This window comes from Nothobranchius furzeri, chromosome 3, assembly GCF_043380555.1.
Source record: "Nothobranchius furzeri strain GRZ-AD chromosome 3, NfurGRZ-RIMD1, whole genome shotgun sequence".
Classification (NCBI taxonomy): Eukaryota; Metazoa; Chordata; class Actinopteri; order Cyprinodontiformes; family Nothobranchiidae; genus Nothobranchius; species Nothobranchius furzeri.
In genome coordinates, this window is record NC_091743.1 from 73,394,856 (window position 1) to 73,420,609 (window position 25,754).

General features: G+C 43.4%; 1 protein-coding gene across 3 annotated transcripts; it reads right to left on the reverse strand.

The window, feature by feature from the left end:
• Positions 1 to 1,829: 1,829 nt before the first annotated feature.
• Positions 1,830 to 25,388, reverse strand: st3gal8 (ST3 beta-galactoside alpha-2,3-sialyltransferase 8). Of its 3 annotated transcripts, none has more exons than XM_015958516.3 (9): positions 25,139 to 25,384; positions 12,227 to 12,567; positions 11,106 to 11,187; positions 10,893 to 11,028; positions 9,756 to 9,949; positions 9,506 to 9,685; positions 9,218 to 9,263; positions 7,120 to 7,239; positions 1,830 to 7,048 (listed from the first exon to the last, which is right to left on the reverse strand). In XM_015958516.3, the coding sequence occupies exons 2-9, from the start codon at positions 12,375 to 12,377 to the stop codon at positions 6,881 to 6,883; spliced, it is 1,077 nt and encodes a 358-aa protein (XP_015814002.1). In that variant the 5' UTR covers positions 12,378 to 12,567; positions 25,139 to 25,384; the 3' UTR covers positions 1,830 to 6,880. The 3 variants fall into 3 exon arrangements, with proteins under 3 accessions (XP_015814002.1, XP_070405628.1, XP_070405627.1); XM_070549527.1 differs by lacking the exon at positions 25,139 to 25,384 and adding exons at positions 16,550 to 16,645; positions 19,631 to 22,739 and having other exon boundaries at positions 1,830 to 7,239; XM_070549526.1 differs by having other exon boundaries at positions 1,830 to 7,239; positions 25,139 to 25,388.
• Between the last annotated feature and the right edge of the window lie 366 nt (positions 25,389 to 25,754).

Here is a 25,754-nt window from a genome sequence, read left to right on the forward strand (position 1 = left end):
AAAGTTATGAACAGAATTGGTGATACAGGGCAGCCTTGGCGGTGTCCAATTCGCACAGGGAACAAGCTCGACTTACTGCCGGCAATACGGACCAAGCTTTCATAAAAGTCATACAGGGACCTAACAGCCTGTATCAGAGGGCCTGGTACCCCATAATCCTAAAGTACCCCCTACAGGACGCGGTCAAACGCCTTCTCCAAATCCACAAAACACATGTAGACTGGTTGGGCAAACTCCCACGCACCCTCCAGGATCCCCTTAAGGGTATTGAGCTAGTCTAGTGTTCCACGGCCAGGACGAAAACCACATTGCTCCTCCTGAATCTGAGGTTCGACAATCTGCCAGACCCTTCTCTCCAGAACCCCTGGATAGACCTTACCTGGGAGGCTCAGAAGTGTGATCTCTCTGTAGTTGGAACACACCCTGCGATCCCCCATTTTTAATAGGGCACTGATCTGCCAATCCAGTGGATGTTCATGTGATATTGCCGCTTCAGCCAACACAACCCAACAACATACAGAGCCTTAAGGAGCTCCAGACGGATCTCATCCACCCCCGGAGCTTTGCCACGAGGAGCTTTTTGACCACCTCGGTGACCTCAGCACCAGACATAGGACAGCCCAACTCAAAGTCCTTGGACTCTTCTTTGTCACTGGAAGACGTGCCGGTGCGATTGAGAAGGTCTCCGAATATTCCGCCCACCGATCCACATCCTGAATCACAGTCAGCAGCACACCGTCCCCACTGCAAACAGTGTTGGCACACTTATTTTCCCACCTGAGACGCCAGATGTTGGACCTGAATCTCCTCGAAGCCGTACGGAAGTCTTGCTCCACGGTTTCACCAAACCACTCCTATGCCTGGGTTTTTGCCTCTATGACCACCTGGGCTGCATTCCGTTTACCCGCTGCCTCTAGAGTCCCAGAGGCCAGAAAAACCTGATAGGAATTTTTCTTCAGCTTGACAGCATTCCTAACAGTCGGTGTCCACTAGCGGGTTCAGGGATTGCTGCTACGACAGGCACCGACGACCCTGTGGCCACACCGCCTCCACAATGGAAGCACAGAACAGGGCCCACTCGGTCTCATTGTCTCCCGTCTCCCCCGAAACATTTAGGAAGCTCTGTCAGAGGTAGGAAATGAAACTTCTTCCGACAGGAATCTCCGTCAAACATTCGCAAACCCTCACAATACGTATCTTGACTGGCTTCCTCCCCCACTACCGAAGCCAACTCACCACCAGGCAGTGGTCAGGTGACAGCTCCTCCTCTTCAGGCTGTGCCCGGCCGGGCTCCATGGGTAAAAGGCCTGCCAGCAGGTGCTCACCACATGCCCCACCTCCAGGCCTGCCTCCAGAGGTGTGAAGTCTCAGATAACTTAGCTCTTAGGATCATTGGGACACTGAAACCCCTCCACCGCAGTCAGGTGGCAGCCCATGGAGGGGAACTTTTAATCTAATAAATAATTTAATCTCTCACTTTAATTAGTTAACTTCTTGTAAAGGTTCATCACCTTTAATAGTTTTACGACCTAAAACAAAATAAATGTTTCATGATTTGATTCACAAGCCAATGAATACATTTTAAACAGACTTTTATGCTGCTTAAACTGGAGCTTCTCAAACATCCCTTTTACAAGCCTGACTTATTTTACAGCAACAGCAGAGCAGCTCCGTTCTGACACGGAGCTGCTCTTTATTTGAAGATTTGTCTTTTCTTAATCGTTGGAAATAAAAAATGAATTTCACACACAAACAACTTGGTCTAAACGTGGCTTCCACTCCTGGTTTCAGTAGCATTTTGTCTTTTCCGTAAGAACAACATACATTTGTTTTGTTTCAATGTGGTTTTTATTTTATTCAAAGTAAGTGTTAAATACATGTTTTTGTTCTGGTAAAAGGTCACAGTGCTCTTCTCTGTTTGGCATCAACATTTTGTGAGTTGGTGTGTAAAAGGGCTAAGAGCTGAATTAAAGCTGAACACGTTGTCTGGGCAGCAGCTGTTGCTTCATACAGATGTTCACTAAGGGATTTCTGCACATCTGCTGATTATTTCCACCTGCACTCTCATGCATCCCTGATTCTCATACAATCTACTGCATGAAATTTGATGTAAAATCTGAAGAAACCACGTTTCAGCGAAAATGTGAAAAGCAAAGGGTTAAAGCAACAAAAAAAAAACCATATTAAACTTGTTCCTGCTCAGGTGAAGCGAGGTGATGACACAGCGGCAGCCTCCAGCAGGTAATCCAGCATTATGATCATTTATTAGTTTTTTTCTGGCAGGTCTAGCAGTATTTTGGAATATTATTAATCGCCATCTAATATTTATCAGGGACATCAACTGAACAGGGATGAGACAGTCGTGGGAAGCAGTAAATTCAATCATCTAAACCTGATTCTGCAAACAGATTTGTTGGATGTTGAAACCAAGAAAAGTGGAGCTTTTTACTCACATATTAGACTCCATCTGAATTGCTTTGATTTTTTTCTTCTGTGAAACAAATATCCTCATTGTTCTAACAAAATGCTGAAATACCACCATCCCGCCACTAGAGGGCACACATGTCCACAACAGTGATTTTAAATTCAAAGAACGGACATTTTTTTGAATGATATTTATGATTTCTGCTCCGCATCATTAGAATTTAATGTTGACCGGATTGGGATGAAGAGGGAAATGTTGGTTTTGTTTTTAAGGCACAAAGGAACAGTCGGTGTGAGTGAAGAAGGCTGTAGGTCAAACATCTTCTGAAAAAGGTACCTCCTGTTCACACACAGGTGTCAAACAGTTTGAAAAAGTTTGTTTTCCTCAATAAAACTCAAGTTTGTTAGACTAGAGGTGCAATCGCAGTGAGAAAGGGGTTAGGGTAAACCGGTCGTCCAAATTCACTAAATGCACGTTAAGTGATCTTTTACTAACCTGAGTAAGACTCTCAGCTCAGGATGTTCTAATATCTTCTTTCTTAATGGTAAAACAATCTAATCAAACCAACTTGATAGGTTTTCTGTTAGAAGAACAAAAAAAGGCACAACATTTCCAAATGAACACATTTAAATCTAAATAACTTATTCCCAATGGTCCCACAGTTAACCACCTTGTTCACATGCATTCATAAAAGGCACATTCCAACAGCTGAAAGCAGTCAGGCACTAAAGATTTCTTCAAAGAAAGCTGAAAACTCAAAAGTTTAAACTGTGACACAAACATAAAAGTGTGTTAGTCAGCAGAAATACATTCACGGTGCAGCAGCTGGCCTCCAGGCCTGCTCCTCTCGCTGGTGTCTCTGCATGCATGTTTTTCCTTTTGGTTGAACTGAAACTGCACTTTAGTTTTGTTACGACATGCTGAACACCGATGTGTCATGATCGTTACGCTCGTAGCTGAATAAATCTTTAAACTTGTGGTTGTCTCCTTCGTGTTTGTCGTTACGGACTGGGTTCATCATGTCCAGCCATCTTGAGCTTCCAGCTTTGGTCTAAAACTCTCTGAGCTCAGAACTTTTTCTCATTATGATGCTCATGTTGCTTATCACGACTGTTTATCGGTAAACAGAACTGCCCTGTGGCTCTGTCCCACTCAGCCCCTCACCTCCAGGCACAAACGTACAAACAGCATTTTCCTAAAAACCAGCAGACTCGGACGTCCTCACCATCTCTCTCTATGGAGAAGCATCAGGGTTGTGGATTTCTGGGCTTCATTTGTGCTCTAAAATAGAAAAACGGTGAACCGATCTTCCTAGGGTGCATGCTAAAGCAAGACGTGGCCGTCCAAGAGAATAATCAATGAAGTTTAGTTTATCCTGTTTCCTAAACTGAAGCAAAATATGAATAAATGTCTCTGTTGACTAAAGCTTGTGGCAGACCACAGTCACCAAGAATAGAGGCCGACTGATATTGGTTTCTATTGCTGATGCCGATGCAGATGTGTAAGAGACACGATCAGCCGATGTGTACTGCTGACTTTTATGGGCCCATCTCCATGGCTTATATGCAGACAATGTCGACCTTATTTCATGCTAAAATATCACTAATAACATCAGTTGATGCACAAAATTTCTGAATCAGAATCAGTTTTTTACTCTGAATTTAACAAACTGTTAAATCCTAACTTTGTGCACTGCTCAGTGTTAAAGTCAGACACCTAGAAAAAGTTAATTTAGAGTATTTATTATACAGATGTTATTAGTGAATGTAAAATTACATTTAAATTAAATTCTGCATCAGCACCGGGCTGCCCGAGGACATGCCTGACTTTAGATCAGCTTTACTGAGGACAAATATCATCTGATGCTGTTGCATAAAAACAGCAAATATCGGTCTACCCCTAACTGTGACATAATAATAAACACGGATGTCTGATTGTTCCAAGGAAAGATAAAAGTTTTGTATCACATAAAACCAAGAAACAATGAGCTTCCTGAAGCTAGCCACCTAGCAGGCTGTTGTTCAGCTAGCATTGTTGCAAGTTCCCACATGCCAAAACAGTGGCAAGAAACGGAGTCAACAGGTGGGCCACAGAGATAAGATTGGACCCACACTGTGGCACACTGAACTTGCTCATGCGAGTAAAATCAGCCAAAAGACAAGAAGGAGGGGCCCAACTGAACAACACGCACCCAAGCTGGGACAGAAGAAGACCAACTGAAGATAAAGCATCTCAGAAGAGGACAAGCCCTCCATGGAAAGTTCTGGACTTTGGGGGGAGCTGAAGACCAGTTTACAAATGTGACATCATATGGGTTTGGCTGTCTTGTGTTGAGCTAAGGTAAGAAACTGACAAATGATCACACTGTTTTGCTGTCTCATGACTGTTTGAGATATTGCTTGGCAGTTGTTTAGAATAGTATAAAAAGAGCAGCTAGAAGCAGAGCTGGAACAGTTGGGGCAGTCGACAGTGGAGAGACAAGTCGTTGGGGAGAGAAGGAGAGAGTCGTACCTAGAGTTAGAGAGTGACAGGTTGGTGTTGACACAAGTCAACCATTTATTCTCAGGAAGATTTTAGCATTAACATCCTCCACAGGGGATAGGTTAGTTTTATATTTACTTATTTTTTGTATTTTGCAATTTTTTAAATAAATTTTTGGAAAAAGAAACCTCATTCTTGATTCTTAAAGGTCCTTTTTATAGGTTTGAGTGGGGGGCCCTGACCATCATCTCCTCTTTTGGAGGTAAGCTACCTTGAATAGCTTGTTCCTGTACGGCAGGACTTGTTTACAGGTTGTGACAGATTAAGAAAAGAAAACCTTAACTGAGGGAGAAATCCCCCCCCCCCCCCCTTCTCGGTAGCGGGACATCCTAAGGACTATAGTTCATGACGGTTCGTTGGTTCAAACAGGCTATTTTTGCACTAAAAGTCTTTGTTTAGTGGGAAGGGTGGATTAATTAGATTAATTGATAAATGTATGTTAGTCTGGCCAACTAATAAGAATCATTTTCTAGTTACCACCGCCCACAAATGCTGACAGAGGCGCAAATTAATCCTGATAGGACCCAAATAATAATCACAAAGATGGCCTCATTGTGAACTTTGCCCTAGTATTTAAAACCAATAAATAACGGGAGAAACTAAAAAAAAAGTGGTGTTATCACGGAAGAACAAGTAGGACAAATTTCATTTCACCTTAAACTAGAAGGTGAGTCCTAATTAAAGGTGCGTGGTCCAAACCAGGGTCTAGTACAATAATACTCACCTGCGGCCCCAACTTCCCTGAGAAAGCAGCGTATTCTAAGGTTCTAACGGAACCAGGTTTTAAAGGAACCAACAAATAGGACACGCTCGCTACAGCATACCAGTGAATTTAACACATTAAGCTGATGAGCATCAACGATCTGGTCTTCAGTGATTTTCTCCATCAGACATGAGTGACATTTGATGAGTCTTCTCCTTTGTGATCTGAAGTTCCATGCCTCCTAGTCTGGCATTAGGTACATCTACGAGGCGTGGCCTCTGACAGTTCTGATGGCTCCTCAAAGACACCAGCTGTTGGAGCCTCCAAAGGTTTTCAACAGCTTCCCAAGGAATTGCTTCAGCACTGACTGCTCTCTGTTTAAACGTGCAGTTAGCGGTGGCGGCTTATCCGAATTAGCAACGGGAACTAAAGAGGGTGGGGCTTAGTGGGAACTGAGCCACGCATCATTTGTTATTGATTCAGGACTTCTTCTAAACACATCGTGCATAACGGAGTAAAGGTGAGATGAATATTTGCAGACAGATGAATCATGTAAACGGTGAACCACGGGACGAACCCAACACGGGCCTCTTCCACAGCTTATCAAGAAGAAATTATTGTCTCGCATTTCAAATACTTCGGTTCTGATCCCAGATCCAGTCCTTCTGGCACATGATGGGTTTAACAATTAAACACACTGGATGGAATAAACTGATCTTATGCAGTTGGTGGGCGAAACAACCGTATGGCCTCCTCCCACATCTCCTCATCAAATCAAAGTGCTTCAATAAAAAAGAAAAGTAACATAATGTCTATGAAACAGGATAAAAAACATTTTAAAACACCTGTGGTTGTTTCCAGCTCAGAGCAAAACTTGTGGTCAATCCCATTAATCACAGACTGCAGGACAGTCCGTCAAGCGCCCCCCTAACAAAGCCTTGGTAAACCTTCTTCATGACCCAAAAGGAGTCTCCACAGGACATCTGTATCTGATCTTGGATCAGCAGGTGTGTGAAGCTGCTCCACATTCACGCCTGTGTTCACAGATGATTAAGCTCAACAGCATGCTGAACCAAGCCTGGCTTCACCCAGCTCAAGGCAAGTGTGGTTTTAAAAGTTAAAAATAGAGTTTTTATTTCTGTGTGAAAACACCCAAAGACTGGCTCAGATTTGGTTGTTTGGGCTCTCCAGTCACCAGCTGAGTGGTCATGTTAAAGGTGGAGGCTAATCTTGCCTTCCTTGGCGAGCCGGTGGATGATTTCTGTCTCATAGTCGGCACTGTGGACTCCGGTCTTCCTGAAGGCTCCGGCGTAGCGGTTTTCCTCCCAGTAGTGATGCCAGTTCCCCTGCTGGTCAGCACCGTAACCAAACACCGACACCTGGAGGAAAAAAAAGTTGTGTAAAGGCCAGAGACGTGTTCGACATTAAAACAAACCAAACCGTCTCCTACCTGGTCACAGGTGTGCAGAGCAAAGATGATGGTCAGCATGCCAGTAGACGGGTAACGACCGTGATGCTCAGTCCAATTATCATGAACATACTTAAAAAACACAGGATTCACCACCAGAACCTACACACACACACACACACACACACACACACACACACACACACACACACACACACACACACACACACACACACACACACACACACACACACACACACACACACACACACACACACCATCTTAGTTGCTACGCTCCGTCGCATCATCCCATCCACCAAACCCACAGAGGGCTGTGATTGGCCTGACACAAGACTGTTCAGGCTAATGGAAGACCTGCTGAGGCTGCAGACCAAATACCATTGAGGCTTTATTTGTTCTTGACTGGAAAAATCTTTTTGTGGTTGTTTGACAGGATCCATTACATCCGGTGTTCTACTGTGGTTTCAGGGAAGGAGCCTGAACAAAGGGTGTTGGACATTGTGGCCATTCCTCAATATGCATACTTGTCTGTACTTATGTACTGCAGTCCTTGTGAAACGTCATAAACGATGGTCCAAGGACTGTTCCAATGCTAAGTATGCATCATGGTAGCTCAAAGTTCCCAGGTGTGTTCTTGCTCCTCCCACTGTATCGAGGATGCATCAATGCATCCTTCTGCGGACTTGGAACAGCAAAGTTTCCCATAATGCATTGTGTTGCAACCATTAAACTCTGAGTCGGAAGAGAAATCTAATAACTGTACAGTTTTATATCAGAAATACTATTAAAGAAATATTCAGTTGTCTGTTATTGTAAATAATTGTGAGCAACCTGTAAATTTTGCTGTTGCCGGGTTTTACTTTTCATACTTTTAAGCACTGACAAAAGACCCATGTCTTTAAAAATGTAGCTTGTTTAAAAAGCAGTTTCCAGGAAGTTTGACCCTACACTCTGCACCTGGCAGGAATCCGACCAAATTATTTAGAGCAATTTTCACTGAATGGAATGGAACGGTTGGTCAGTCGGTTGGTCATCACACTGGTGAAATGACATCTCCCATGGGGAGTGGTGAGCTAAAGCAGTGGCCACGCTCAGGAACTGTTTGGTTTAACCCACCAATCCAGCACCTTAAGGCTGAGCGTCAGGCGGGGAGGCATTGGGTCCCATTCCTAAAGTCTTTGGTATGACCCAACTGGATTTGAACCACAGTCACCCTGCACCATTTCAGACACTCTACTACTAGGCCACTGAGAAGGTGTTGCAGTGGTCCCTCGTAGGAATGAATGCCAAGTCAGCTGAAGGAGAAAGCAGCTTCAGATGACAGGATCTGGTCTCTTATTTCCTGAAATGTGGACATCTCTCTTCTGATTGGCTAACAGCAACACAACTCTACCGCTGACTCGGTTTGCTCTGCAACGTTGATGTTTTATCTCCTCCAATAACAACCCTGGAGGAGTTCTGCTGTGTGGTGGGGTTGATAATGCTAACGGTTAGCTTCTACTAACTGAAACGCTCTCTGCTGTTTCCTGGACGCTAAACCAACAACAGCCTTCCCCGTCTTGAGTGGAGATGGGTGAGTCCATGAAGCTTTTATATCGTGAAAATTCAACATTTCTGAGCTTTTAAATAATGCGATATTGTCGTTTCCTCATGAGAAATACCCTCAAACCCTTTTTTGGCTGCATTCCTGTATTTTCCTGCCTCAGCTTCAATTTGTTTTAATTTAATTTCAGGCCTGCATCCAGGAGAAAATAGCTCAAGTGTGTCAACAGGCATTGCTCATCCCCCTGAAGCTTGTGTTGGACCAGGAACCCACCTTCCCTGGAAGCAGGTCACTAATGCCAACTTTCTCCTAGTTTCTATCAGAAGCTAAAGCAGGAGATAGGTGTAGGAGACTATTTTCATGTTCAGCCTGCTTGAAAATGTCAGAGTGACCCATTAGAATCAGAAATACTCATTAAAAATCTTTTTTCAGTGAACCACCTCTTTAAGATTGTCAGGTTGAAGGTTTTGTCCATCTAAATAAATCAAAATAAATTAAATCATACAGGAAAAAAAGGTTTAAATGAAATGCTGTGAAATGTGCATTTCATAGGAAAAGAATAAAGGGTTTATTTACCTTGTCTTTATCGGCCTTCACTCTGTCTTTAACCCTCATGTAGGTCCTGTAAACACAATTATTCACTTTCAGAATTATTTTATGCAAACAGATCAACACTCCTATACTCCAATAGGTTCATATTCATGTTTTTCTACACCCAAAATATCAAACTGATGGATACCTCCTCATCTATGGATAACACTTAAAAATCTGTTTAGTTCAGGTTGATGCAGAATTTTAGTGATGTCTGTCATTATATGAAGCATTTATTTATTTACATATCTGGCAGATTGATTATTTTTGTACATTTTGACTTCGCCGGTGGACAGCGCACTGGTCAGCCACTCCAGGTCTCTCAGTTTGAACGGCAGCAGGATGAGGCTGACACCTGGAGCCACATCCACCGCGCTCTCCGGGTACAGAATGTGATGTGTGGTCCGATTCCCCACGTCTTTCTCAAAGCCTTGCGTCACTGCTTTGTTCATTCTGGAAGAAGAGAAAGATGAGAGTTTCTGGGCTTTTATGCATCTGCGTACATTAATGTGGACATACGCACCGGATCACAAAGCTGTGTGAGTCTATCAGTTTGCCGTGGCCAGACCTCCGCAGGTTGCCAGAGTTGCCGACCACGGCACATCTACGGCAGCGGGAGGGGTGGGGCGTGGTGTCCAGAGTGGGCGGGGGAATGATCTGGAACATTTTCGACACCACGCCCTCTAAAGTCTTATCTTTACCTGACTGCTGAAGACTCTGGAGCACAAGACAGGATTTAGTTAGAAGGACACCAGCTGACTTTAGAGACATCCTCTGATATGTTACAGATGATCACGTAAGCTCAATTCCTAACGGAAAGGATCCAGTAAAACAAAAACAAACACTCAGCCCTGCAGAGAAGCTCCTACAGTTTCTGCAAACCTTGAATCAGTGAAGATGTTTGCAGCATTTCCCCCTCCCCCTCTGTTTAATCTACTAATGGTTTCTACAGCCAGACACGATCCATAAATGCAGGAAAGAGACTAGAGATCATTTTCTCCTCGCGTAGACTGCTGGCAGCTTCCAAAGGAGAAAAATCAGACGTGTTTCCACGACACGTTGAGACCGCAGGCTGAATGTAGGACATTACACCAAATCCTCCTTAACCCTCTCAGGCTCAAAATAAGTTTTGATAAAAGGACGGACAACTAAGTCCTTCAGGGGTACTTCTGAGTTTAAAAAGTGCTCATGGAATACGTATGCGGAGTAACCAGGTAGGTAGGTTTTAACTGTTGCAAGTCTGCAGGGCCTGCCTCCAGAGGGTTAAGTCTGTCAAAGTAATTTCTGTTTGAGCGTTTGAACGCAGACCAGGAATCGGTTTTCAGTGATCTGCTTGAAACGATTTCCTGTAAGAGGACTCAGACTCTTGATGCTCTCCGTTTAATTTAAAATACTTAAAAAAAAAATAAATGTTTATTTGTGATTTACTTAACTGGTAAAAAATGAAACAGAAAGGCTGTTCTCTAATGTTTTACAAAATAAAATGATTTTTGATAAATCAGAGTTCACACTCATAACAATCCAATCAATCCAATCCAGTTTTTCATTAATTTATTTGATTAATTACAAAAAAAAAAGATTTATGGTGAAGCGAGTCGTTTTGGATATCAAACCCTGAGCTAACGGCTGAGTAAATAAAGATGCTTATGTTTCTCCTCACCAGCCACCACGCGAGTGCATCTGGGTCAAAGTTGTTGGTGGCACGGAGGATGGGTTGCTGTTTTAGGTCGTAGCGTTTGGTGAACCAGTCAGACCAGTCCAGGTCCGAAACACAGGACTCGGAGCAACCACATGACCTGGTGGAGGATGACGTGGGAGGAGTTAAGATAAGAACCACAGAGAAAATGATAGGATATGAATCCTAGAGCATTACCGTGGGTTGTTCTCCTCGTCAGCATCGATGGTGTTGACAGGAGGTGGGGTCGAAGCGGGAGGAGCCACCGTGGGTTCCACAGCTGCAGGAAAATGCATTTAAAAATCCCTGACTAGGGATGTAATGGTAAATGGTAAAAGGCCTGTACTTGTATAGCCCCTTCTTAGGGTTCTACAACCCCCCAAGGCACTTCACAACACAATCTGCTGCCTCTTGGCCAGATCGTCGTTGTAAATGAGAGTGAGTTCTCAATCCACTCATCTGGGTAAAACAGGGTTAAATAAATTAATCAGTCATTCACCCATTCACATGCTGGTGGTGATGAGCTACATTGTAGCTACAGCTGCCCTGGGGCACACTGACAGATGTGAGGCCGCCGGGCCCTCTGACCACCACCAGCAGGCAAGGCAGATTAAGTGTCTTGCCCAAGGACACAACAGAAGCATTCTCTGGTCGGAGCCGGCATCGAAGCTGCAAGATTCCGATTACGGGATAACCTGCTCTCCCTCCAGCTGCTGCTGTCCTGGTCAAATTTAGGGCAAACCTTCAGGTTTTATAATCCACCTCGCAGTCCATAATCCTGGTCCTCAAGACAAGGGCCAAAATCACCTTTATGGGCCACAAACATGCGTTTTCATTTATAACATGGAATGATTATGTTATAGCAATTTTTGTATTTGTCCTGTTAAAAAGAGCCTAAATTAGAACAGAACAGACTACAGATCCCACAGCGGGGAAATTCCCTCCGTGTCTGTTTTGGTTGTTCCCACAAACCCGGCTCTTTATCCGGTCTGAGTTCTTTAGTGCACCCCCTAGGAGAACACTACAGTACTGCACACAGTGCAGTGTCATGTAGCAGCAAGTATGTGAACAATAACACAGCCTGCTGCCAGCGCCAACGCGAGGTTAATCAGCAAGTGTATCATGGCTCTTAACGAGAGACCAACCAACTGCTTTAGAGTTTGAAACCAGCTTTAAAAGTGAAGTCCCGTTCAGTAAAAGTCACAATAGTCTTCCCCTCCAGCTGATCCGTTTGGTTTGTTACTAGTTAGGAGTTTTGTAAACATAATAATCATAATATTACCTCTATTTTTGTTCTTTTTCACATTTCTGCTCCTTACCTGCCTCCTTGCTGGTGGGCGCGGCCCGGCTGTTGAGCTGAGCCAATGACAGTGGCTGGAAGTGCTTCCTATGGATGCTTTGGCTGGCCAGCATGAGAAGGAAGACTGCAGCGATCCCCAAGATGACATACAGCTTCCTCTTAAACAACATGACTGAGATTGGCGACAGGAGGGGGGGCAGAAGGAGACAGGAAGTGAAGTCGATGAACTGAGGGTTTATCAGTTATATGGGCATAGCTGTTGTCATCTAGCCATTTTCCTCTGCTCTTCTGTAGCGCCTTTCAGATTTATCATCATCAAGCAGGAGTTCAGCACTGCTTTCTAACTGGCGGAGGCAGGATCTATGGTCAAAGGCAGAAGAGCAGCATCGTTAGGTCTATTAGGATTATGACACCCCACATCCGTTTTTAAACCAGCTGTGGAAGAAGAGTGAATGATGACATCATCAACAACAAATGCACACTTCCTTTAGCTTGTACAACACAGATTAAGTAGCAGAGCCAAGTTCCTGATCTTTAGTGAAGAATGGAGGCCCCCTGTTCCTTCTGCCCCCTCCTCCTCCTCTACATCACCTCCCTCTGCTCCTGCAGGAATGCCCAACAGCAGACAAACTCTGTCTTTGAATACCAATCAGATCTGGAATAGTTTCAGATTCTCACATTTCAGCTTTTGGCTCACTTCTGTCTACTGTGCTGTGTGCACATTCTTATGGTGTGTGAAGTGTGTTTTGTCTTTAGGATTGTGTGACATGAAGGTTCACCACATAACATGAGGTCTAGATGGCCAAGATGGTAAAAAGTTGGTTAAAAGCATCAAGTCGCTGACTAGTGTCAGAGTCTTTACAGCAATCCTCATACTAAGCAAGCATGCAGCGACAGTGGAGAGGAAAACTCCCTTTGAACAGGAAGAAACCTCCAACAGAACCTGGATCAGTATGAGCAGCCATCCGCCATCACTCACCGATGGCACTAACATGCGCGTTATTGTTTGTAGAGAGCTTTAGGAAGGACAATCCTGAACTCTTTAGTTGTTTGAACAATTTCACAAAAGATCAGCTAATGTTCCTTCCTCTGCGAGATCAAATTAAACCATCTCAAGTGACGAGAAACTCATCTTATCCATCAAGGAAATGCCAGAAAAACATGTTTTATAGAAACTCCTGAAATAAGAAGAACCAATAATTATTGTCTTCTGAGCAAAACAAAAAATCTAGCTCCATCACATAGTTTTGTTAAAAAAGGAACAACGCCCAAGCTAAAACCTAATGAGGCAAACGAGTACCAGATTTATAGTCGTACAGACGGAGTTATGAGCCCTAAAATCATCCAGTCACAGAGCTTCATGTTCTACATGTACATTGCTTATAAAAGGTTAAAGGTCAGGCTTTATCAAGCCTGCAGACACATCCAGGTCACTTTTTGATGTTAAAATATATCCAGAGTCAACCAGTCGGTGGAAAACCGAACTCGAAGATCGACAAGAAAACAGTCTGAAGAGCCGGAATAAAAAAGCAGCAGTAGAAACAAATTCTAAAAGCATAATAACAATAACAAATACTTTATTCTTCTTATTTTGCAGATCGTTTCACTGCAGTCTTAAAGCTTCTGAGGTGATATACGACCCCTCTTTATTGTGTGCTGTAAACATCACTGGTAAGTGAAAAAAACAAAAAACAATCCCTGTTCCTAAAAGTCTCTTTCTTTAACAGTAGCCTTGTGTTTACCATAATGAGCAAAAACAGGTGTAATGAGCTGAAAGTATTTGTTAATGATGGATTAGTGGATTTAAAGGTCCCATAGTAGCAGTAGAAACGTCCTCGTTGTAAATCAGCCACAAAATTAAACCTTAAAACTAAAACTAAGTAACTTGCATCATTCACACAAAGCAGGTTAGACAAAACACCTGCAGAAGCACCGCCACCCCAGAGGAGCTGAAAGGACGGTGGAAGTGTCCTGACTGTCGGCTGAGTCAGAGGCTGCATGTTGTTTTAAAATTAGGAGGGTCGGGGGTGGGGTGGGGTGGGGGTGACAGAGGCCACGTGGTTTCCTTGTATCAGCACTCCTTCCTCTGGTTCTCATGGCCTTTGCCTCCTGGGTAGAAACCAGAATAGAAAGCAGCTGCTCTGCTGATGGAGGACAAGGACCAGATGGTTACCAGCAGCATCACTGAGGTGGAGATGTTTACAGCAAACGACTTTTATCTAGGAGTTATATGACAAGAGAGGAAAACAACTAATTTATGATCAAGTATTCCAGAAAATCCTCATCATGTACCTTTTACTGCTGGGTTGACCCCAGTATGTACTTTTTTAAAGTATATTTTATTCTCCATTTATCCCGCTTCAGAGAAATCAGACTCATTTCTTTTGTTATCCAAGAAGCTTCAAAGACTAAGAACCAGGAAACAAGGACGAAGATCCGGCTCCAATTCTGGTTTTGGGGCCTGGTGCAGAATATTTGTGTTTATCTGTTTGAATTTGCAGTTTTAGCTATGGTTTTAGTGTTTTTTTTTTATCTTTGTTTGGTTTTTAGTTTGTTGTAATTGCCTGTGCAGCACTTTGGACAGCTCTCATGCTGTATTTTAAATGTGCTATACAAATAAAACAGTATAGTATGTAATGTCTGGTTCTTGCAAGGCTCTGGCCCGCAGAAGCAGATTTTATTAGGTAGTTTTGGCCATTTTTCCATGCACTGACAAAAATATTCAGATTTTATCTACCATTGGATGAAATTACAAACTGACTGAGCTCTAGTTAAGGCGCTTGCAATAGTTTGTGTATGTGTACGTGTGTGTGCGCGCGTGTGTGTGTGGTGCGTGTGTGTGTGTGTGTGTGTGTGTGTGTGTGTGTGTGTGTGTGTGTGTGTGTGTGTGCGCGTGTGTGTGTGTGTGTGTGTGTGTGTGTGTGTGTGTGTGTGTGTGTGTGTGTGTGTGTGTGTGTGTGTGTGTGTGTGTGTGGTGTGTGTGTGTGTGTGTGTGTTTGGGGGAGGGTACATTGGAACTTTGTGTCCCCCAGTTTGAAAATCCTATCTGCGCCCCTGCCTATGGGTAAAAATAAATAAATGAAAAAAGGAAAGATAAGGAGAGAAAGGGCTGGGGAAGTGCAGAACAAAAAGAACTGGCAGGCCTAAAACATATCTACAAAAAAATAACCAGTATCTGAAACGGACTTCCTGAAGAATGTTTGGAAAAACAAATCCAGCCAAAACCTGATGCAGAAGCCAAATAAAGTCTAAAAAAGATTTAAGTGGACCTCACTGGGTTTAAGTGGATCAGTGTGATGGTCGTCAGGCTATCATCAATTCAAAAGAGCATCCTCTTGTATTGTCTCCCAGCAGAGGCAGACTGGCCATGTATGCAGAAAGCGAGGCCTTAAGGTTGGTTTATGCTTGACGCGTCCGCGAGGTCCGCACGGCTCTGCGCGGAAAAGTTGCGTCATTTTGCGTCATTTTAACAACCCCGCCCCTCCACCGCGTCTCCGCACGGCCCAAGATTTCCGCAACGCGCACCTCGGAAAATTTCTAACCACGCGGACGGTCGGACGCGGAAAAACATGGCGGACCAGCACGGCAGAGGTTCGTAAATACAGACATTTGTATGATTCAGCTCTCAGAGATCACCGTGATCAACATGTTGTTAATAATTCTTGGAGAGAAATAGCTCGCACTGTCGGAAAAGACGAGAACGCTGTTAAAAATGCTGAAATACCATGTTGTAAACAGTGATTTCTACTTCTACTATGGTGTAGTGTTGGGTGCATGCCGTAGAGCTCCATGCTGCCCCGTTCAGTTTGGGAGAACATTGGCTCACCGCAGAGACGAGCCGCACAAACCATAAACGCTGCGAGTTGTGAAGCGCGTTCCAGCCGCGAGCCGCATCACCGTGCGGAAAGTGAATGCGTCAAGCATAAACCAAGCTTTACGCAGAACTTCTTGATTTGTTGAAGTTTGACCAACCGAAGCAGAATGTTCAGCATCACTACAATGTCGACTGTTGTTGTTTCTGTGTCACATACAGACCACCTTACTCTGTGTACTAATAACCCCCATGCCCTCACCCGCTATGATGAGCACACCCACCAGAGTGGAATAAAGTCAAGCTGCGCCAAGTAGGTACTGATGGAAATGCAGCTTCAGTGTCCGTGAAACAGACGTGGACCGGCCATCTGGTGTACCGGCTTATGCCTGGTTAGCTTTCATCTGATTCAAAAGCTGAAGGGTTACCCTTCAGCTGAGGCAAAACCTTCAACTATTGGCCCATAGGTCCCTCTACCACCACGTGTAGCTCAAACTCACTGTGGAGACAACAAAATCTCACATAACTAACCTCTCGTGGGTGCCTCGGTGGATCGCTGTGTCAGATAGCCTCAACACTGGCTGAGATCACTTTGAGTCCGACATCAAAGCAGGACCTGCGACGCGGCTATCTCACACACACACACACACACACACACACACACACACACACACACACACACACACACACACACACACACACACACACACACACACACACACACACACACACACACACACACACACACACACACACACACACACACACACACACACACACACACACACACACACACACACACACACACACACACACTGGATAATTGATGCAGAAATGTCACATTGGGCAGCTCTAATCCCACATTTGTCCAAGTATCCTTGGGCAACACATTGAACCTCATGGGAAGTTACCCTCCAGGTACTGTAAAAACTGCTACTCAGGGATGGGTTAAAAGCAGATATCAGTTTTTCCCAGGGGGTTAAGAAAGCATCCATTTTTATTATTATTATTATTATTATTATTATTATTATTATTATTATTATTATTATTATTAAAAGGCCTGTCAAACTGTGTTTATGCAAAAAGCTGCTGGTAGGAAAAGGCCAAATGACTGAATATAAAAGCTCATAACTGAGATATTTGTTGTTGGGTCCCAAAACACTAAAGAACCAAAAAAAAAAAAATATCCTAAATGATCAGGACCAAAATCTAAAGTGTTTAAAACAACGCTCACTGTTAAAGGAAAAACCCTTCTGAACGTATGGAAGTTGAATTTTAAAGACCATAGTAGCTAATCAGCCCAGAGAAAAACAGATAATTAAACTTTAGAGACTGATTAGAGACTTATTTACAGGAAAACCTTCCAGTCCCATTAGTGATTTAATTAAAAGAGCTAAAGATTGGTCATGTCAATGTGAGCTGAAATTTGACTCACAGAGCTGTAGGCCATTAGTAAAGTTAGCTGATAGCAATGACCTTTAATGGATGAGAGAGTCAGAGTCCAAAAATGCACAAATGGATTAGCTTAGCTGTGTGGCACCATCCTGTTTACATTAACCTGCTGTGTCAGGACAGAAACGGCTCCACCAGAAACATGCACGGCAATCTGAAGCAAGTGTGCAAAGTTCAGAATGGAGACCCTGAACATTTACCCCTAACAGCAAAATGTTTGAGTTGTATTCATCAGTTCACACAACTCCTCAGAAAGTTAAAAAAGGAATACAATAAAAATCTAAAAGGTATTTGTCCCACAGCGCTTCTTAAAGGCTAAATCAAGCAGACGTTTGGAAGTCGCTTGTGCTATTACGCTCTATTGATGACGTAAAGATCAAAAATTGCTTTAATCAGTAAAAATTGAAAAATGAGTAGAAAATCTTTGATAGTGTTGAGAGGAGACTCAGGGCAGACTCGCTGATAACAGGGTGCGAGCCTGAGCTGAGCTCCTCTCTGTGTGGAAACCTCTGACCTCCAGCCCTACCGACACCCCCTCTCATGCACCCAGTTCTGTGGAAGAGAGCAAGCTGACTGGGTTTGTCAGAACCAAGACTCTGAAAGTGTGCATGCCTGACTTCTCAGAAACAAGAGCATGGAATGTAAAAACAAGGTCAATTGGAGGGAACTGCATGTGTGAAAAAGGAAAGAAGAGGGGGGCCTCGACTGCTGCCTGGGCGAGGAGGCGTTAAGCTTGGTTTATGCTTGACGCATTCACTTTCACATCACTTTGGTGATGCGGCTCGCGGATGGAACACGCTTCACAAATCGCAGTGTTTATGGTTCATGCGGCTTGTCTCTGCGGTGAGCCAATATTCTCCCAAACTGAACGGGGCAGCATGGAGCTCTACGGCATGCATCCAACACTACACCATAGTAGAAGTAAAAATTACTGTTGTTTACAACATGGCATTCCAGCATTTTTTTACAGCATCCTCGTCTTTTCCGACAACGCGAGCTATTTCTCTCCAAGAATTATTAACAACATGTTGATCACGGCGATCTCTGACAGCTGAATCATACAAATGTCTGTATTTATGAACCTCTGCCATACTAGTTCTTGTCAGTGCGCCATGTTTTTCCGCGTCCGACCGTCCGTGTGGTTAGAAAATTTCCTAGGTGCGCGGTGCGGAAATTTTGGGCCGTGCGGAGGCGCAATGGAGGGGCGTGGTTGTTAAAATGACGCAATTTCGCCGCGCGGAGCCATGCGAACCTCGCGGACGCGTCAAGCATAAACCATCCTTAAAAGCACAAAGATTAAGGATGGGCCTGCAGAGGTGGAAGGGGGAGTTTTGTGCTGCAAAAATAAAATATGACTCTTCCTGTTAAGGCCCTGTCCACACGTAGCCGGGGATCTGCCAAAACGTAGATATTTTTCTACGTTTTGGCCTGTCATCCACACGAAAACTGATCTTTTTAAAAACTCCGGCCAAAGTGAAGATCTGCGTTTTCTCCGTTTTGGGTGTCTGCGTGTGGATGGACAAAACCGGAGTTTTAAGGTCCGCAACGTCACATTCCGTGACAAAAAAATGCTGACATCACGTGTGCGACCTGTGTTTACACTAGCCGACAGCATGGATGCCCTCAGAGCTGCGCTCACTTTATCAATTGTCCAAGCGCTTTTTGCTTGTTTGTTTTTGCAAGCGGAATTATTGCTCCTTGCGGAAGACCACAGACGAAGGACGAGGTTAAGAACGGGGGAAGTACTGCCGCCTACAGGTCTGGCATGTCCTTAACAACGTATTTATCCGGGTACGTGTGGACAGAGTTTGTTTTTAAACGAGGTGGTGTGGATGCAAGTTTTTGGAGGGGCGGATATTCGTTTTTACAAAACCCCGGCTACGTGTGGACTAGGCCTAAGAAGTTGATCTTTGATTTGAGACAGTAATAAACAAAAAAGAAATAGCCGGGAAGAATGAGAAAAAATTATGATGCATGAAGGTGGGAGGGGTGGAATAAAAAGTGATTGTTGGTTCTGGTCGGGGTAGTGGTTGCTGCTGGGTCTGAAAAGTGTATGTGTAAACACAGAGAGCTTGTTCTCCTCGGATCAGCTAGAATCTAGGTTTTTTGATAAGAACTTTTCCTATTTAGCCTAAGCTGTTCTTCCATGTGTTGGATTACCTTTTTTCCTTTTTGTGTGTGGAATAAACTTTTCCCTCCTTTGGGAAGGAATTAGAAGTAATTCGTGGGGGCGTCCCTTCCTTCTCTGGCACAGCAAAAGGTGAGTTTGCTGGTTGCTTCATTCCATCCCAGGTTGTTTACATCAGAGTTCACCTGATCAGAGGAGAAGCTGACGAGGGTCTGTTCTGAGCGTGATGAGCTCATGCAGTTTGTTCTGATACAGCACGAGTCTTCCTACATCAAAATAAAGGTGATTTTACCAGTAATAAAAGTCTAGGTTGCACAAGGTAAAATACCTCTCCACAGAGGAAGGGTGTTCGTCAGGAGGGGTCTGGGGTCAAGCCCACCATATTGTACTGTGAGCCAAGGAGATTTAACACCTAGAGTTAGCCCAGTGGCTTGGCTTGCAACAGATAGTAACTGAAACCAAAAGCGATCACAGTTCTGCTTAAAGTGTGAGAATGACAAGTGAATAAACACGCCTGTACCAAACCCCCAACGTGACTTCAGATTGTGACCTCAGCAACTTCTTACAATAAAAACAAACACTACACCACCCACTCACTTCCAGTTACACATGGACCAAAACACTCATTTTAAGACATCATTATTTTAAAGTCATGCTGACACACACAAAAAAAGGCCACAATTTCAATGAATATAATGATTATTCTCAAGGTTGTGCTGTCAAAACTAAATCTAATGCCTGTCCAGCTGGACCTCCTGTTGTCTCTCCTGAATCAGATCTTTGGTTGTGAGTCACGTAAACCACACTAAATTGATGCTGACTGAGTTATAACAATCTATTTCTGTAGTTTAGATCTGGCGTAAGGCCTCTATAATTTCATCTGCCTAAACAGTGACTCAGACCACACAACCTGCCTCTGTCTATAATTACGTTAAGCGTTTCAGTGTCCTGTTTCAATCACTCACTTTAAATGCAGAACCTTAAAACACGTGGAGAAGTTACAAAAGAGCACTGGAGACTCGCATCTAAAACTAAACACTGGAGAATAAAACATCATTCCCTCAATTCAAGATTCAAAGCTTTAATTGTTATTGGAGCAATGCCTGCAACAGAGTTTGAGTGCTGCGTCTTTGTCTGACGCATAAAAACATAAATAATCACAACTGTTTATGAAAAAATAACAAAGGGCACAAGATCTGACACATAACCTGTTAGGTTATAGGTACAAAACAATGTTACTTCTATGAGGGCCATCGATCTTGGCTTTAAGACACTTAAAGGGACTTTACGTAGTTTTGAATTTTTATGCTCGCAATTGCCCCCTCAGGCCAAAAGCGTAACGGCAGCTTCAATAGTAGTCTCGTGTACGAGGCGCGCATGCTGTACATGCACACTCCTTAATGAAAATAACAGCTGAGACGTGTGTGTGTGTGTGTGTGTGTGTGTGTGTGTGTGTGTGTGTGTGTGTGTGTGTGTGTGTGTGTGTGTGTGTGTGTGTGTGTGTGTGTGTGTGTGTGTGTGTGTGTGTGTGTGTGTGTGTGTGTGTGTGTGTGTGTGTGTGTGTGTGTGTGTGTCCCGGAGGACAGAGGACAGGAGAACGCGCAGCTAATTAAAGGTTTATGATGGGTCAGTCCTCCTGCATGCTCAGATCATGTCCTTCCCTTGCTTGAAAAATTGCTCCAAAATGAAAGTTGAACCCACATCTTTATCTGTGAATTCAATGCCATTCGGCGAGTCTGAAATAAAAATTTGGGCATCTTACTGTAAAAAAATATACCACTAATGTAAAAAAGAAACTCTAAATAAACTATGTTTACACCCAGAATCGATCCCAGGTCTCCTGCACGAGAGTCCGACGCCTAACTAGATAAGCTAATGCACCAATGACATCTTTTGTATCTGTAATATTTATATCCTTGATTACATCATTGGGCAGCAGTAGCTGAGCGGGTTGTCCAGTAATCGGAAGGTTGCAGGTTCGATCCCGGCTCTGACAGAGAATTCTGCTGTTGTGTCCTTGGGCAAGACACTTAACCCACGTTGCCTGCTGGTGGTGGTCGGAGGGACCGGTGGTGCCTGTGCTCGGCAGCCTCGCCTCTGTCAGTGCGCCCCAGGGCAGCTGTGGCTACATCGTAGCTCATCACCATCAGTGTGTGAATGTGTGTGTGAATGGATGAATGATACACTGTAGTGTAAAGCGCTTTGGAGTCCTTACTCTGAGAGGCGCTATACAAGTGCGGGTCATTTTTCATTTACAGCTAAAACAACGTTCAAAGAACGGTTCAGAGCGAAAATGGCTATTTTGTTGCTAATTTGCAGGAAATATCTAGAAGAAAGTAGCTAAGGGTCCTCAGAAATGTAGCTAGGTTCATCACTAGGCGTTAGGAACAGCGACAAAGTCGCTGAGTTGGCACTACCTCACTCTCTGCTGCTAAAGCTACTGATAGCAAATGCTACGGGCTATGCCTGAGCGTCAACGCGCATGAAGCAGCCTGCTCGACCCGAGCATCTCTCTTTTTCTGTGATTTTACAGCAAAACAGGCAATCACAGTAAAAATGCCAGGGCTCATTCTACAGGACCAGGACATTGCAGGAGAATGTATGAAGAAGAAATGTATTATTTCTATACATGTTTTGGCTGTCAAACTTCCATAATGCCCCTTTAAAGACAGTTTAGACAGACCAATTAACCTGACAGTCATGTTTTTGGACCTTGGAAAGAAGCCGGAGTACCCAGAGAGAACCCACGCATGCACAGGGAGAACATGCAAACTCCCTGCTGAGAAACCCCAGGTCGAGATGCGAACCCAGGACCTTCTTGCTGCAAGGCAACAACGCCACTGTTGGTTTCAAACATATAACCATAAAAATCAGGTCTAAAACACACGGGAGCCAGTCTAAGTCTCTGGGCGACGCCTACAGGAGCCCATGAGGACAAAACACATTTACTTATTTGTAACAAACAGTTACAAAACTTTCACCATTAATAAACATTGTTTTACACACTTAACTCTTCACTTGTTGCCAGTGATGAAAGGAAGTCAGATGCAATTGTCATTTTGCTGGAGGTTACACTCCCAGGGAAGTTTTGACCCTAATGGGCATCCGTTGGTAAGGTCTTCCTTGAACACAAAAATACTGCTTGCTTGTAATGATTTAGGTATCTACTGCTTTCTATTGCCAGGGAAAACACACAGTGTTCCTTCCGATGTCCACAAAAAGGCCAGGTGACCCAGTCAAAGGCAAGATGGCCATGGTCAAGGCCAGGTTAACCAGTTAAAGACCAGGTGACCAAGGACAGGGCTAGGTGAACATGTTAAAGGTCAGGTGACCCAGCAAAAGGACAGCTGATCTAATCCTTGAACCATATACTGTATATGTAAAACATTTTCTTTCCTCAAAGCAAAGCACCAATAGTTAGTTTGAGAAAAATCATTAAACAAGAAGAAAATATTTAAATAAATACATGACTCTGACATTATGGTGGCACTCTTACATCTGTTTATAACATAAATAACTCCCTCACCATTCCACCTCCAGGATGTGAAGTAGATGCCTTGTTTCAGCCTAATCAGACCATGAAGTCATTTTAGATGTCACTTAATCCAATGAGTTTCTCACTTAAAGAAACAATGTGTATTTTCCCTGTTGATAGGGGGCAGTACATACCTAAATCACTGCTTGCATGCAATATTTTTGTGTTCGAGTAAGATCTTACCAACAAATGGCCATTAGGGTCAAAAATCCTTGGGAGCGAAACCTCCAGCAAACTGACAAGTACATAAGACTCTCATTCATCACTGGCCATGAGCAAAGAGGTAAATGTACAAAATAACATTTATGAATAGTGAACGTTTTGTAACCGTTTCAACAACATTTTGGTAAAAACTAAACATTGTCACTTTAATAGTTTAATTGCAAAATAAAGTCAAAAACAAATATTTAATTATCTCAAAATTACATAAAAAGTATTGATTCTGGGACTCTTCTGTCTTTGATCAGTAATAAACTTTTATTTTGTGCTGCAGTGTTAAATTATGCACACAAAATCTTATTAGCTTGATCTCTTCTAAAGAGTTTCTGTGCCCATTAGAGAGTGAGTTTCTGAAGGATGATAAATAACTTTTATTCAGAAGAACATAAAAACCACAGGCTACTAATGGGGTATTATTACAAGAATAAAATACATAATGTGTGCTTTATAAACACAATCCTATCATTAAATCCTGCTGTAAACAATCTCTGAATATGAAAAATAGCATAGATAAAGGTGTCTATTAGATAGCAACGCTGTGGAACTCAAATTTTATGGGAGAAAATAATACAGTATGGCGCAAAAGGAGCAACAATATACAGAGTTAATTTTATTGAAGGTGGAGTGGATGACGATGTTTCTCTGGGGCCCTTTTTGCCATATTGCTAGAAATGCTCTTGCCATACTGAAGGTAACCAATAAATTAAATGTTTTGTCGAAATATTAATAATTGTAATGCCTTTTGAAACGTACAATCCTAGAAAAAAAACCATCCGATCATTGTGAACATCTTGTTCTTATTAATTGGATCCCGATCATCCATTATTCATCTGTTCCCCGACCCCCCCTACATACCCCTCTATGCTAGGCTAGTTACGCCAGCTAGCATTCTAAATTGTTATGATTACGTAGTCTTAGCAGAAGTCAAGGAGATTTCCAGTTTAATAAGCCCGATCCAACTTGGTCAAAAAGTTAAAAGAACTATGTTTGTATATATGTTTGATAGTATCGGTTACATCTGGCATTCTCCTGTACTCTGGGGGCGTGTCCAGTGGGCGGAGCAAAAAGAAGGGGGGGGGGGTCTTATAATTTGGTGTTTTCACAAATGTAGCTTACTGGAATGACTTCTTCCAGGATCATCGACCCTATCTTCTTTGAATATGTAATTAATGTAACGTGAAAACGCATCTTAATACTTAAAATGGTCTTTAGATTACCTCCAAGAAATGTGTTGTTTTAAATCAGATGTTTTGGAGTATTTCCAGAGTGCAGCTATGTCCTCTTAGCTCCAGATCTTAAACTTTAAACACGTGTCATCATCTTATTTTGAGCGACCAGATACACATCTATGTCACTTAGTGATTTTATTTGATGTAACAGTTAAACACAACAAATCTCGGCTTGTGTTTGGGCACCATGTAGTAAAACAAAGCTGCTGGCCAACGGGGGAGGATACCGGCTAAAGGATGTCACAATAAGTTGCTGAAGAAAGTGGAAACAAAAAGTCTGAACATGTCTTCCCTCTGAACAGAACACCCCTCCACCCTCCTGAACTTTCACATCGAGTTCTCCTTTTAGTCACACAGATACAAAACACACACACACACACCGACAGAGAACAGTCGCAGTGAACTAAAGTTTTGTTTAAACTTTTTCGAGAGGTTTTCTCGTTCGAGTTTTTTTTTTAACACGCTTCGACAGATTCACTCGGCTTCAGAAGCCCCAGAGCCGACAGAGACGCGGAGGGAGGAGACAAGCACAACGGCTAGCTGGACGGATAACTTACATGTGAGGAGGGCAGCAGGAGGAGCGGAAAGGGCAGATCTTTGTTGTCTTCTCTCTGGAAAACCGCTGAGCCGCAGCTATTACGGTGCCGAATTATAGGCTCCGCCCCAGGGGGGCGTGGCCAAAGATCAGTGCGGCCGTCTGCGTGAGCTGGTCTGTTTCAGGCACACAGCCATGCAAAAACAGTGAAATTGTTAACAGCATCACTTCCTGAACACTCGGTATGGGAGAGAAAAAGTTAAACCCATAAACATGTTGAACATTTCCGGGGGAGCGGGCTGCTGCCTGAACCTCCAACATCCACTGTGCAATATTCAAAGCATTGTGATGCACAAAATGTTAAATACTATGAAAGGAAATGATGATTACAAGGCAAAGCAAAGCAGCTGTCAGTGGCTCATTAAGCTCACCACAGTGACCACCCAGCATAAGACAGACAGGAATGTTAACCTAACAGTCAGCTTCCTGTGGAAAACTTATGACTCCCAACTACAAACTCCTGCTGTTTGCTATTTGAGGGGGAGCTGAAGAGGGAAAAAAGAAAAGATCTGAAAAGAAGTAGACTTTATCGTGGTACTTTATCCTGTTATGTAAAATAATGTTTTTGTAAATGTATG

Excerpts from the sequence above, each read along its gene's own strand:
- st3gal8 (XM_070549526.1), bottom strand. The coding sequence starts at position 12,377 with ATGTTGTTTAAGAGGAAGCTGTATGTCATCTTGGGGATCGCTGCAGTC. Across the intron at positions 11,188-12,226 it reads GCCCACCAGCAAGGAGGCAG|CTGTGGAACCCACGGTGGCT; the intron begins GTAAGGAGCAGA and ends ATTTTCCTGCAG. Across the intron at positions 11,029-11,105 it reads GACGAGGAGAACAACCCACG|GTCATGTGGTTGCTCCGAGT; the intron begins GTAATGCTCTAG and ends ATCCTCCACCAG.